Source organism: Poecilia reticulata, linkage group LG9 (genome assembly GCF_000633615.1).
Source record: "Poecilia reticulata strain Guanapo linkage group LG9, Guppy_female_1.0+MT, whole genome shotgun sequence".
Lineage (NCBI taxonomy): Eukaryota > Metazoa > Chordata > Actinopteri > Cyprinodontiformes > Poeciliidae > Poecilia > Poecilia reticulata.
In genome coordinates this window covers 28645186-28659621 of record NC_024339.1, presented here as the reverse complement: position 1 = coordinate 28659621, position 14436 = coordinate 28645186, and the positions used below count along the sequence as shown (strand labels likewise).

General features: G+C 40.2%; 2 protein-coding genes across 2 annotated transcripts in view; both read right to left on the bottom strand.

Moving 5' to 3' along the window:
* Positions 1-4959, bottom strand: part of mfsd3 (major facilitator superfamily domain containing 3) — a 30915-nt gene extending 25956 nt beyond the window's left edge. The window contains exon 1 of the mRNA XM_017306613.1: positions 4243-4959. Coding sequence (XP_017162102.1) covers positions 4243-4936 — 694 coding nt within the window. The 5' untranslated portion in view covers positions 4937-4959. The remainder of the gene's footprint in view (positions 1-4242) is intronic.
* Positions 4960-6762: 1803 nt separating this feature from the next.
* anxa1a (annexin A1a) lies at positions 6763-12700 on the bottom strand. Its single transcript, XM_008419130.1, has 12 exons — positions 12593-12700; positions 12058-12137; positions 11266-11356; positions 10699-10793; positions 10492-10605; positions 9165-9255; positions 8959-9038; positions 7903-8047; positions 7724-7819; positions 7566-7624; positions 7354-7476; positions 6763-7223 (listed from the first exon to the last, which is right to left on the bottom strand). Exons 2-12 carry the CDS (start codon positions 12115-12117, stop codon positions 7167-7169), a joined length of 1011 nt encoding a protein of 336 aa, XP_008417352.1. The 5' UTR covers positions 12118-12137; positions 12593-12700; the 3' UTR covers positions 6763-7166.
* Positions 12701-14436: the final 1736 nt, after the last annotated feature.

Genomic DNA, 14436 nt, shown 5'->3' with positions numbered 1-14436 from the left:
TGGATTATTATTATTACCAATTAATCAATGCAAGTGCTTTACATTATTTAGCATTTATCCATGAATTCTGAAGCAAGAGACACATTATGAAGTCCAGCTAAACCTTTTAATGACCCACCCGTTTAAATTAGGTTTGCTGACGAAGAAAAACATAAAACATGTCGGGAAGAGGGTCCAGATGAACTGGGTTGGCATTTCCTGGTTAGGGAATGACACAAATGATTTTTTTTTTTAAGTTTTGTCGCCTTTAGGATTTATCACCATTTCTGACGTGGCACAGTACAGCATAAGAATGAAAGATGTGCAAAAGTGATCAGTGGTTCACAGTTTGATGGAGCACCAAGCATTTTTGAGTCAATCCAACATTTGCCTCAGTATTATCATGACAGAGTGGACATGGTAGGTGAACACACTAACCTAAACCTGAAGACATTTATAGTGATCATGTAAATGAACAAGGCGAAGTCTGTTTACTTCTATTGCAATTCTGCTCTCTGCCTTGCTGGAGGAGCCATGTGGTGGGTGTTTATTAATTCATCCTCTTCCCCAATCTTCGCTCCAAGACCCTGTTTGTTTTTTTCTCTGTTGAAATACCTCAACTTTAACTTGAATGGTTCTCCAACTTTGTCAGATGTTCAGTTCTGGTTAGAACTAGAGTGGGTATTTTTCACATTCTGGCTCCTGTACAACTTCAAAGGCTCCAGATGTTATCTTTTCCATGTGAATGTGACGATGATGTATTAAAACTAAAATGTACTTTAGGGGCATCTCAGTTATAATTAATACAATTATTAAAATATATTGAAAAAGTTTGTGGTGCTGCTAGACTAACACGCGTTAAGACCTTTCCTTGATCTCATGGCAAAGTCGGAGAAAGACTTTTTCAAATAACACCAAGGAAATGCTCAGAAGGACGTCGTGTTTGAGATATTTTGATAAGACCCACACCTATTTCTGAACACCTGTTAACACAGCACCATATTTCGGTAAATTGCTGTTTTATATCTCTCTTCATTTTTCTGCTCATGTTTCCCTTCTTATCAATTTGATCACAAATCTGCATTATTTCAGCTGCACCCAGAGATGTACAGCCATCGGCTGTCATAGCGATACTTTGTGCCTCCTTCAGCATCTCAACAACTTCCAATGCTCTCTCACCATTGTCATTTATAAGTTCTACTGGAAGTCCAAAAATGCTGATCATCAAGTGAATTAAGAGTAACTGAGGCATCTTCTATCCCAACTTCATCAGGCGAAAACACGCTGACAGCAACTGGCTGGTGGCAGGCATTTCAACGATATTGTGATGCTTTAATATCTTGAAATCTTGTACAACAAGATCCCGTTATTTTTACTGAATGTTATCGGACCTTGAGAATCTTATACCTCTCCATGTCTACCACGTTTTGGGAAAACATGGTTGATGAGATTTTGGAAAAGTATTTGCAACTCCAGGCCTTCATTGTTCGCCTCTACCCTGGCTCATTTCCCATTTTTCCTGGGCGGCCTCTCTCCCCCTCGCTCCCCCTTGTCTGTCGGTCTACCCAGACAGTTCACCCACCAAGCTGGTGGCCTCAGATGGCACAAGGGTCACCGTTTAGACACGAGGCAGCAAATGATTGGCCACAGAGTTGGAAGCAGAGCAAACTCAGAGTTCATTAGTGGTAGATGAGGGAGAAGGGGTTTTTGTGCTTGTATATGCGTGTTATTATGAGAAGTGTTTGGGGTGGGGGGGGGGTCTGTTCAGACAGACAGATTACTGGTCTCACACAAACATATCCACATACCCTCTTGAACAAAAACAATACTGTCTCACATAGGCTGCACATTTAAGATTAATCTAAAACATAAGATGCATATATATAGATTGCACTGGGATGCACAGATAGGAGGCATTTAAATAGCAAAAAGGGGAAACTATGTAATGTGATGACTGTAAAGAAGGAAACCAATAAGTGCACTGACGATGCTAAACTTGATAACTGTTGTATTCTTGAGCAACAACCAATAGTGTGTTGTGTGCCTTCATGTGTGCGCTCATGGATCAGAGAGAGTGTTGCATGGGGGGGGGGCTGCTCCTAGACAGATTAGGGGGTCCAGCCAGTCTTCATATTTTGTCTAGCAGTGTCGTCTGCAGGGGATTATCCGATTACTGAGCCAACCTCAACACTAAAAAAAAAAAAAAAAGAAAAAGAAAAAACACACCCTGATGTACACTGTTTAAAAAAAACAAAGCTGTATGCATCCATACCCCATACACAGGAAAGAACTGTGCAAATCTGAGGAGACAATTAGATTCCCACCACCCACTTGCACACATACATGTAAATACACATCAGCAAAGATGCCTGGTTTCCTCTATTTCAGTTTCTTAACGGCACAGACACAAAGACGCTCTAATCCTCACATAATCCCCTTCTGCTACCAAAAACCAAACTCTGGTCATATTAACTCTCGCTACCAAACACTCAAGCTTAACTTGTATGGGACCACCTTAGATTTTAACTTTCTATTGCTGACGACATGTTAGCAAACTAACAGAAGCTGATGGCGCTTTGTGGAGTAACTTTCTGCGCTCATTCCGAGTACCAGAAGCTGCTTCGTCTGACCAGAGTCTGTATTTCTTAGTGTTCTTACAAGAAACAGAACAAACTTGCTTGCAACAATTACTTCCACACACTTCAGCAATACACTGGCGGCTGTGTTTAGTTGTTACCAAAACACCAACAGTGACATCTAGTGGTGATCTAGTGGTCTCAGGCAGCAACACCAATCAAGATAAAATTACCAACACTGCAAATTTGTTAGTCTCACCTTCAAACAGGAAATGAGGAAAAACAGATTGAGTTAAATATCTGATTTCTCCATCAAATTTGTTTCTGTCTTTCATCTTATTGGTGGGCTTTGTGATCATATATACATAATTATACAAGCTTAAACAGAGGCTAAATCAATTTCCTTTCTCAGTTCTTGGTGCACTTCTGAACACAGGATTCTCACTTGTAATTCATTTCAAAATGCTGTATATTTTCGAGACTCAAATTTCCAGGTTTTTAGTTTTTAGTTTTTAGTCAAAATCTAAAATACAAATATAGATGTTCCTCAGGTTTTACATGACACAAACGCAAAAACCAGATGGATTTGTGGAACCATAGATGTATGGATGGGTGGAATAATGGAGAGTTCACTGGACTGATGGAAATACTGAAGAACTGATGAATGCAAGCATATTTTCTATACAAAAAAGTCAAAATGTGATGTTGGAACAACTTTTTTCAGAAATTCTGATATTTCTTATAATAAATAATCTGATTAGTTTAAGGAAACCTTCTGAATAGTTCAAACAGCGGCTGAGGAACGATCGAAAACCAGGTAACATGTTTTATGTCTCTATGCAATGGTTACTCAGTTTGTGATTTTCTTATCAGGACTTCACATGTTAAAGTTGATATAATCAAAGTGAATACCTTGTGGGTCCTCACAGTACGTAGAATAAAACTGTGGTTTCCTCAGACTTTTAATAACAGGTACAACTGCAGTAAAGAAAAAAGTCTTACAGGCATCACTGTAGTCAGAAATATTGTAATAGAAAAGGGAATTGGCTCCTTAAACTTGGGAGTTGATATTGTTATGATAAAAACACAGAGATGAAAAGTTACTTTCAATTCAGTATTTCCTTAGAAGCTTTCCAAGCTCAAGTTAGAAAAATTAGCAGAGAGGTCTCCTCAAGTCAAATTTCCAGCTGGGGAAGAGGAAGACTGTTACCAACCCTGACCAAAAAAATCCAAAATGGCATTGAATAGCAAAACCAAAGTCAATTAACACATATGATTATTTTTTATCTAATAAACATCTTTCTTAGATAATACAATCATTTTTGTCAATATGTTGAAAGATTGTTCTAAATACGAAAATGGAGAGCCTGGATATGCTAGTAGTAGTCAGCCTTGTCGTCCAGCTCATCAGTCAAATCCTACTGGTTTTAAAACTTGGAAGGGGCTGGTTGTAGAAAATTCACCATAAATTACCACCAGCACTGGTTTGGCCACTGAACTCGCCTTTTGAGCGGCGTCTGATGCAGCCAAGTTAAAGGTGCTTGAAGAACATAGTGAAATAATGACACTCGGGTGATTTCATTGCAATAAGTTTAAGCAGCAGAACACACTGCATGCACACATCCATTGCTATGTAAAGTTGTACTTGTTTAAACAGGAAACACATTTGCATAGTGATTAGACTTACCAAGTTTGTATGTGAGCACATACAGGATTGTCCAAGGTGTGCCGGGCACTGCCATCAGCTTCCTCCACACCCTCCATGGCCTCAGAGCCTCTGTTCCCTGCCCGCCCCTCCTGCTGCCATCTGCCTGCTTTATGCTCTCATCGTCCAGCACAGGGGCCCCCCACACAAACAGAGCCACGCCTGCGTACACAAATGTCAGGAGCATAAACATCCAGCTCCATCCAGCTACATCAATCACAGCCAGGAGCCCACCACCGGCAAACACCGATCCAGCCTTGTATCCCACAACCTGGGCCGTGTTGCCCAGTCCGAGCTCCCCGCGTCCTTTCAACAGCCCAACGGCAGCCCCGTCTACAGCAATGTCTTGAACAGAGGCGAAGGTGTTCATGGCCAGCAGAGTCCCAGCCACACCCCAGATGTGTGCTTCTGGAGCCAGGGCAGCACTGGAGAGGCATGTCAGCGCCAGCCCAGAAACCGTCCCCACCAGCCAGCGACGCTTGGTTCCCACTCGGTCCACCAAAGGCGCCCAGAGTACCTTCAGCACCCAGGGAAAGTAGAGGATCTTGGTGAAACCAATGCGTGTGAGAGAGTGGCCGGCTCCACGCAGGTACACAGGAAGCAGAGAAGACTGGAGACCATAGGGAATACCCTGGACAAAGTACAGCAGGCCCAGGAAGACGAGTTTGTCATTCATGATCTACTTCCAAAAGTGATTCTGGGGTGAAGCAGACTCTGAACTGGTCCATGGGTCAAGTATTCACATTAAAGGGTGTGTTTCGAGTGAACTGCAACTGTTTTGACCTGAAACATGAGAAACAAAGATGGAAAGATCAAGGTTAGTCAAGGTGAACTCGGTCTGTATGATGTATTAGGTGGCTAAGTCCTTCCAGCAGCCTTATAAGGTTGGCTGCTCACTGCTGTTTTACTGCTGCTCTGCACAGCTCAGTTACATCTAGTAATGTTACCCCGCCGACTTCCTTAAAGTCAAACACCCTTTAGCTCATTCAAGTATCACAATTAAACACGCGTTTTAATCATTCAATGTGCATCATCACAACACACGCACAGTGACATTTCTGATTAAACCTTTGACAAACTGCTAAGACTCGGTTAGCGGGCTAGATCTGCACCGGGTTAACACTTTAAAACACGTTTATATGACGTGTCAGCATTAGTTAAGGCGCTGCTGTAACAATAAAAGTAATGAAGAGTAGCTCTGCGGCTGCTAAGGGAGGTATTTTCACACATACAGAGAGAAACGCTGGGTCTTGCAGCTTGAGCTAACCGCTGAGTGTCCTCCGCTTGTTTACAGTGCTGGGCTGGGTCCTGAGGTTGCCAGGTATTAGCTTCCAGAACGGCCATCCCCCTTCTGCGGATAACCAGCCGGACAGGCTTTGTTTCTTCTTCTCTGAAGTTTCCCCGCAGCCGGCATTATTCATATTACAATACTGCCATCTCGTGGATTTAGACCAGCATAAAAAACTACAACTGTTTCAAGCAGAGCATTTTTCAACATCTAGGCGTTATACCACGTAAATGTTTTAATCTCAATGAGACATGCATGGTTTAACAAAGGTTACATATATGCATGTAGGCCTATTCCTTGGCCTAAAAATGTTTTGCTATGAAATAAAACTGTTACTGCCTTATATTGTGTAACTAATGAAGCATGAAGTTCAGGTTTCTGAGTCTTCTGTTGCTTCTTGCCTTTTCTTTGAACTAGATATTGCTTTTCTAAGGTGTACAGAACACATAAAATGCCTTTTTTGTGATCTTTAATGATTAAGCCAAGAATGAAGACCCTGCTCTACTTTTAATGTGGCACACATTTCATACAGTTAAACCTTCATTCATTTGCATTCTGCACCTCAAGCTACAGTTTGTCGGTAGATTGTAAAAGATCAAACAAATCTTTGCTCTGGCGTCCAAATTACTAAAATAAGTTTGCTTTCATTGTTTAGTACTTCATGCATTGTATCATTATTTATTGTTTATTACTACCGTGTTTCCCAGAAAGTAAGACAGTGTCTTACTTTCTTTTTATCCCCAAAAGCCCCACTATGTCTTACTTTCGGGGCATGTCTTATATTGGAAAAAAATTGTCGAAATTTTTGTTTTAACCATAAAATTAACATTTATTAACAACCTGAACAGTATTGTATTACCGTATTTTAAACAGGGGGCGGCAGTGACAAGTGGGGACGGCGCGGTGACGTATGGAGAGGGGCACGGCGCGGTGACGTATGGAGAGGGGGACGGTGCGGACGTGGGCAGGAGGCGGCAATACCCCCGTGTTTCCCCGAAAGGGTTACGGCTTATATTAGCCGACCCCCCTGAAATCCCCCATACGTCTTACAATCGGGGGTGTCTTACTATTGGGGAAACACGGTAACAGAAAACAACTTCTGTTTCCCAAAACTATCTGATTCAAGCATTTCCTACTGCCACTATTTATTTTTTAACCATACAGCACATTGGTTTACCATATGTATGCATGCATATAAATACAAGACCCCATCAGATTATTCAATAAAAAAGCTTTTATTGGCAGATGTTAAAGCTCCTTCAAAAATTTTACTACAACTAGATGATTGGCCTGCATACATCAGACCTAAGCTTTTTGAGCCTCTGGAAATAAATGCAAAGCTAAGTCAGTCTAAAGCATTGGTCCAGGAGCACAATGTGCTACCTTTGCTGCCATGATACAAAATATTTTGGGGTTGAGGGAGGATTTAAGCATTGACAACTTCAACAGAATCTTTTGCTTATTGCTAAATGTCATGATAGTTGAAGACACGTCTTCTCAGTCTTCCACGAGTGCATAGGACACCATACATGTCAAAAGATAATAAGGGATTTTCCACAGCTGCTGAATATCATTGGAGATCTTTGGCTTTTTCCACTTTGGTCCCAGAGACAGGCTTTTAGTTGTCACCACAGAGAGCAAGCAGGATCTTCTCATAGTCCCCTTTCGTGTCATCCTAATGGTAAAAGAGAAACAGTTAAACTCTAAAAGTTTTGAATGGCCTGTTATATCCATCTTAATATGTAAAGCCCGACATAACAGAAGAAAACGTCATATTTTGTTGTCATCAGTCGACGTCTGCTCACCAGAATGTCCTGGTAGAGCGTTTTGCCGTAGTTTTTCTTGTACTCATCCTTGATCCGCTTCATATCGATCTCAGAGCGACTCACCATGATGCGAGTCAGGATGTTTTTGCGGGTGCCTTTACCCTGATGGAGAAAGAGCAAAGCAAAGAATTAGGAAATCCTTTACTAGTCGGCACAGAGTAGACAGAACTTTGCTGCAACACATACTGCACCTTCATGGCCAAGTAGAGCTTTTCTGCAAAGAACGCCGGCCTGCTTCCAGCACATTTCACTGTTGCAATTCAGAAGAATGTCTCAAGATTAATTCTAGTAGTGGTTATAACCATTTCTTAAGTAACTGAAAATCAAGAGCGCAAGTATCTGCCTTCACCTATTGCTGTGAGGCAGCTTTCTATATCTCCCTTCATCTCCAAGTCGATAGCTTTGGCCATGTCCACTTTGCTGTATTTTGAATACCTATCAAACACTAAAAAAAATAAAGAAAGAAACAGAATAGTGTTATCTCTGAAAGGAACGGAAACATCTTACTCAGCAGGTTACCACACTGACCTTTGCGGAGGTGTGGGGCGCTCCTGGTGGTCAGGATTTCGATGAAGGCGGAGCAGTCTTTGCCCTTCCTCCCCTCGCCGGCATCGTACAGAGTCCTGGCATCGCTGTCAATCAGCTGCTCATTGACTCCTTCAGTCCTGCCAGCCTACGACGTGCAACAGCACATTAAACCATTAGACACTTATTTATCTGCATAATCAACCTAAAAAAAAAAAAACAATATATAYAAAAAATACAAAGCTCAGGCAAGCAGAATATTCAGATAAATGTAAGAATGCAGTATGAAAGTTAAAAAAATTTTACTTTATTTGCTGATAACATATCTATAGAAATTAAGAACCATTTGCTAAACTCAAATGTCATTCAAGTTACAAGCATCTCAAAAGGATTCCATCTCTAGATCTCTTTGTGAATGATCAGTTTGCATCGTTTGAGTAATTCTGACAGGATTTGCAATTCATTTCAACCTTATTTTTTGTCAACATTTATGAAAAAATAAATAAAACTATAATCTAAAAGTTGATATTTTCCCAAGCTCTTTAGTTTCTAGATGTTGTTTTATTTGTTTGATCATTGTCAAATTAAAGTAGCAAGCACTGGAAAGAGAAATTCTGTTTGGATTTATGAGATGCTAAGTGTTACAGAGTCTTTTTGTAAATGTTTCAAAGTCTGCGTTGCACAAGAGACATTTTTTATGTCTTAATTATATGTGGCAGATGTCAAGTGTCTACAAGCACTATGTCCAACACTTTTTTATTCTTCACTCAGATTTTTCCTGAAAATATTTGACTATTATCATGAAGCATAGGAGGAAAACACCTAAAAGTCAAACTTGTTATTTTTGGGTGCTACTCAGTAAAAAGCAACTGTAGGAATGATTATCCTTAAAGTAAAACTATTCTGCAAGAATTAATCTTAACTCCTCCATCGTCTCAAAAATGGTCGTTGCTGGATGTGATTTCTCAAAAGAAAAATTAAGGCTTATCTGAAATCAAGTATAAATTTAGTAAAACCTGGGAACCTTCCAAGGTTTCCTGTCTAAAACGAAGGACACACCTTGCAGAGAGCAAGGAGGGCAGCCCTGAAGTCTCCACTGGTGTCCGACCTGATGTCCTCCTCCAGATCCTTCTTGTAGTCTAGGAAATAAAAAAAAAATTTAAAGTCACCTTGTATAACATTTTGGCCTTTTTGTGAAAAACTATCCTCCAAATATTTACTGCCAACTAGTTTAGAGACTCCTCCCAAGCTTTTTAGGTGCATACCTTCCTTGTAGGCCTTCTTAATGTCCAAGACCTGCCTGTTGGTTCTGGAGGCCAAGATCTCAATCAGAGTATCCTCATCTGTCCCAAGACCCTGACACAGGAATGTGTGAGCAGAAACATTAGCATTGTGAAAAATACCTGGTATCATAACAAACCCAAATCCAACAACCCAGCTTCCACCTTCCACTAAGAAAACAGTAAATGAATGTGTGGAAGTAGGCGGGTGTCTTTATCTAACAAAAATAACAGAGGGCGGGGTGCTGTGGTGGCACAGGGGCAAAGCACAACCCACATATTGAGGCCTTAGTCCTCATGCCAATGGTCGCAGGCTCGATTCCCAGCCTGGCGGCATTAACTGCATGTCTACCCCCTCCTTCATGTCAGGCTACTTTCAAATAAAGGCCACTAGAGCCAAGAAAACCTTTATAATAAATAACAGAGGATGGTACAGCCAAAGCTTCGGGCTGCAGGAGTGGGAGTATAATCCCACTCAGAAAAGCAATATTTGGTCAGAAATGTTATTGTATCACATTAATTGAAATTTATATCACAAAGTTTTGGGTATCCATTTGATTTGGGAATGACATCATTATGATGCTAAAAAGTATAAAAACTTTTGTTTTCTCCCTTTATATGTGTTCTCACAAAAGTAACACATTCACAAACATATATTTTTCATCACTATGTATGTCACTGAATTAAAGAACAAAACGCAGTGATAAGTACCAATGAATATATTAAGAAATGTTCTGCTTTCCCAAGTCCTGAACTTTAAATTTTAATCTGAATAGTCATGGGTCTCCAAGCAGTCAAGAGTTCAATTTCTAACACGACTGCCAAAGATATAAAACATTGTAAAAGTGGCATGTTAATTATTGGCATTAAGAGCTGACATTTGTAAGCAAAAATGAGGGAAGCACATTGATTCTGGCATGTAGTGCTATTAAGAGCTAGCATCACTGCAGTTAGCTTACAGCTGTGTCGTACCAAACTCAGTGTGACGTCATACTCACATCAGAGGTTCAAAATTTAAGAAAATGTTTAATAACTTTATACTATTTATGTGGCAGCATATTACTGAACTCTGATCTGCTGGGCAAGTTTCACTTTAGCAGTCAGAACCCTGGTTTTATTGCAAAGTTAAAGCTCCATTATCCCACCTTTCATCTACATTTTTATTTACTGACATAACCAAGTCTTATGCGACTTATTTGTATGTTGTACTTGTTTAGTTATAATGGAACAGTTACATGTTTTAACGTTTATCTGATTAATTTATTAGTGTGCTGTTTAAATGGATCTACTGAACTCCGTGCGTTTGACCGACCTTCATCGCCAGCTTCAGCTGCTGGGCGTCGTACTGCGCCGGTGTCTTCAGCAGAGACAGCACCACTTCCTCCAGATCTCCTTTCAGGGTCTTTTTCAGTTCTGTTTCCAGAGGCTACAAACGAAGTGAAGTCGCATATAAGCACAAAAATAACCCGACACATGATGTTATGTTCTGCCACCGATACATTAGCGGAGCGGTTCTGACCTTCCCGTAGGCCTGTTGGTACGCCTCTTTGATGTGCTGCCTCTGGTCGTTGCTCCTTTTGACCAGAACATCGATGATGGTGTGCTCATCTACGCCTGCAGTGTGCGATTGGTTAAGATAATGATTTGATTCGTGAAGTTGTAATGACACAACATGCATAGAAGATGGTGTTGATATTTCTCTTTAGTTTTAAGGAACAGCATTCGGTCCATCACTCTTTATTTTTAGAGGACTTAACATGCAAAATGCAAAGTACTTTAGATACATTAAAATAAAAGAACATTTTAAATTTAAAAATCTATTAATCAAAACCAAATCAAAATGTACTGTCAATAGTTTAAAAGTAACATGAACTAAAAAAGTACAATAAAACACAAATAAATGTAATGTTAAACCAGGAATAACCACAAGATCTGAAATAATAAAAAATAAATCTGACAGCTGAAGGTCAGCAGAAAGCCAAACCTTTCCAACCAGTAGTGGTTCCTGCAGCCCTCAGGTCTTCAAGACCAGAGAAACACGTTCACATGTGTCTAAGCAGCGTCTATTTGCGTCTTTAAAATTCACCTTTAGTCTTGATGGCTTTTTCCAGGACTCCAGCGTCTGCACTGGGGTTGAAGTTTGGAGCAGCAGTCACCGTTCCCTCATTCTTGAGGAGCTAAAAGGCAACACAGGTGATTGGTGGGGTTGTCTTATTTGATTGATTGCTGCAAAGAGGAGTGCATGGGGTATGTTGCAAGAGTTTTTCTTTCTTTTTTATTTTAAAGCCTTATCTGCTTTTAGTGTGATAAGGCTAAAACCAAACACAATTGGGTATTACATGTGTGGATGAAGATCACACAGAAAATGACACTTGGAACAGTCTTTATTCTTGCTTTTTGCCCTTCCACAGCTGTGAGTCCCTTGATGGTGCACTGAGCAATACAGTAGGAGATGAAAAAGTTGTGCAACGTTCTCCCTAATTTAACTTTAAGCAATCGGAGAAAGGAGAAGTAGCATTTTGTGTTTGCAAAGTTTATAAAGGGAGGGGCACAAATTCCTGCTTGACTGAGTCACACACTCCCAGAGCTTCAGCCATCAGTCTCATTTCACACAACCTTAAAAGTCCAGATTTCCTTTCATTTTTCTCTTTTCAGCTCTAATTTTATCTTTGTTTTAGGCCTACAAGCTTTTCCTTCCCTCTTTAACGCCCATTCTGTAGTTCCTTTGCTATGTTGGAGACTTTTTTCTTTTTCCTCTATGCCGCCTTCTGCCGGATCAGTTTTTCCATCAGGTCATACCACAGAGGAAGGAGAAAAAAAAGGGAAAAAACAGAAAGGTTGGCCCTAGCAACTAAAACAGTGCTAAAGAGTTACTCACCGACTCATCAGGCAAGCCCAGATAAACTGTCTGCTGCATGAAGGCTTGGACGAAAGACATGTTGGGAGAGTTGGTTCTGTCTGTAAGAGGAGAGGACAAAGTTAGAGAAGAAAATGTCAGTTTTTAAGTTTTTATCCATCAAACCTGAATGCAGAGGAAAGACTCAGCCCTTCTGTATTTACAAGAGGTTTAGCGCTGTAATTATAACAATATGCAAGCTGCGCAGCCGCACCCACACCCAGCTTGATATGGAGACAGACTTTTATAGACTCCATCATCCGTTTTATATAATTTCAGATGGCGCCTGAATGGGAACTACAGTGGCGTAGTAATACCGTAACAACTCTGCATTTGTGTTAAACGCAAAACCTGCAACATCTCCGCTATCTCATCAGCCACACCCTCATACAGCGCATCAATCCCGTCAGGCAGCATACTTACAGAGTTCAGTTTACACACAAACTCTAAGCTAAAGTCAGAAACTAAGAACAGGAGAACAGAATGCATTTTTTATTTTTATTTTTTTTTTACTTACCGAGAGGCCTCAGAGGGGAGAAGATAGTCTTACTGTGTGGTTGCAGGGGCGTTGTATGGGCAGAAGAAGTGTATTTATGTCTGAGCTAAACTCCACCTAGTGAAGGGTCCAGCCCATACAACCCAGGCTCCACCTCTGAGATTGGACTGAGCCGCGTCTGCCCTGCACAGCCGAGCGCAGCGGAGCTCCGTCCATTACGCACGGCGGCGTTTAGTGCGCAGAAATCTGCGCGCATTTTCTCGTGCAGATGTTTAACAGCCACGCGGCTTACCGAGACACATGTGCGGGGAAAGCGCCAGGTCCTGATCCTTCATAAAAATGTTATCCTCTGGAAAATCACAGGGATACGCAACATCTGGGACTTCCGTGGGTAGTTTGCGTTATGGGGATTACTGACTTTATGAGAAATGCTTTACCTACTTGATGAGATCTTATTGTATTCTCCTAATATGGGCCGCCTGCAACATTCAGTTCATTTCACAGATTTAACACATTTACTTATTTATCAATGCATTATTTTTTTTGTCTGATTCAGTGTTTAAGTCGTCAAATGATTTCTCTTTAATTATGTTTGAACAAAGCCGTATATTCATAACTTAGCCATATTACATCTTAATTATGTAACTTGCTCACATGCAAAATGCATCGCTGTAGATGTTTCAGATTACCCTAATATGTTTAATGTCACACTACACGAAAACAACTGAAGTAAATACAAATATTTTTTTTTAGTTTTTTTTTTAATGTATTGCTTAAAAGACAAAGTAAAAAAGTTTGAAAACCAGCAGAATAAAGAAATTACTTTAATAGAACCAATGTGTGAAGTATGTTAAAAGAACTCTAAGTAAATAAAAAATAAATAAAATTTAAAAAAAGATCCTGCCCCCATCTAAAGCAAGATCAGCTGTGAAATATTCTGAAATCGGTTTGGAAAAAATGACACAGGTATAAGACTTTGCAACTCCTAAAAACATGAAACAGTGGTGATCAATAGTAAGTTTTTCTGAGGTCAGTGACTTTTTCATCTCTTTCAATCAAGGCATGATGTCATATTTTTATCATCTCTGGGTGTGGCAACGGCACTGGAAGATTTCTAGACAACTTTGTTCATCTCTGTTTGATTTATGCTTTAACACAACTACTTTTTCACATTGGGTCATTTTGCTTTGGACAACTTTTTTCCTTGATAAATGAAATCAGAAATTGAGAAACACATTTTATCTTTGTTTGAGTGTCCGAAACAGTTAAGTGTAATAAAAAGCAACTGATGCTATCACAAACAACATTAAACCCAATTAGCTTCCTTTGGTGAGTTATTAAAACTTTCTACAAGACTCACACAAAGAGTTAAACGTAGGCCTTGGAGTTTCCTGAAAGGAGCTTGGTTTTGGTGTGGTGAGGTAATGACTTACTTCAAGGTGTGGTAGACAATCGTGTCAGTGCAGCTCAGGCCTCATACATGCCTCAACAAGGGTGCTTTTTGACGGAGAAATGAACAAAAGCCAAGACAATGATGCATTTGCATGACGACATCATTTCAACACATGGTAGACTTTGTCGTCACGATAAATAATCAAACTTAGCAAACCTTTGGTGATGAAACTCGTCATCATCACACATTTCGCAAGTTAAAAAACTTTCCGCTGTTGTCATTTGTACTTATGAGTTTTGAAATGACACTTTGGTCCATTATTTGAAAAAGCTTCAGAGCTTCAGAGCGAAATACAGAGAGTGCAGGGTTGAATGCTGGAGGAAAGAGAAGTGAAGAGAAGGAAAAGCTGTATTTTCATTAAAGTGGCATCAGGGTTGGATTTGCTGCTAAGCAAGGTGTGTTAGACAGATGC

Bases quoted from the DNA above. Each gene is read 5' to 3' on its own strand.
- anxa1a (XM_008419130.1), bottom strand. From the start codon at position 12,117: ATGTCTTTCGTCCAAGCCTTCATGCAGCAGACAGTTTATCTGGGCTTG. The intron at 7,625-7,723 runs GTGAAGGCAGAT...GAATTGCAACAG, and splicing joins AAGCTGCCTCACAGCAATAG to TGAAATGTGCTGGAAGCAGG. The intron at 7,477-7,565 runs GTGCAGTATGTG...TTTCTCCATCAG, and splicing joins AGCTCTACTTGGCCATGAAG to GGTAAAGGCACCCGCAAAAA.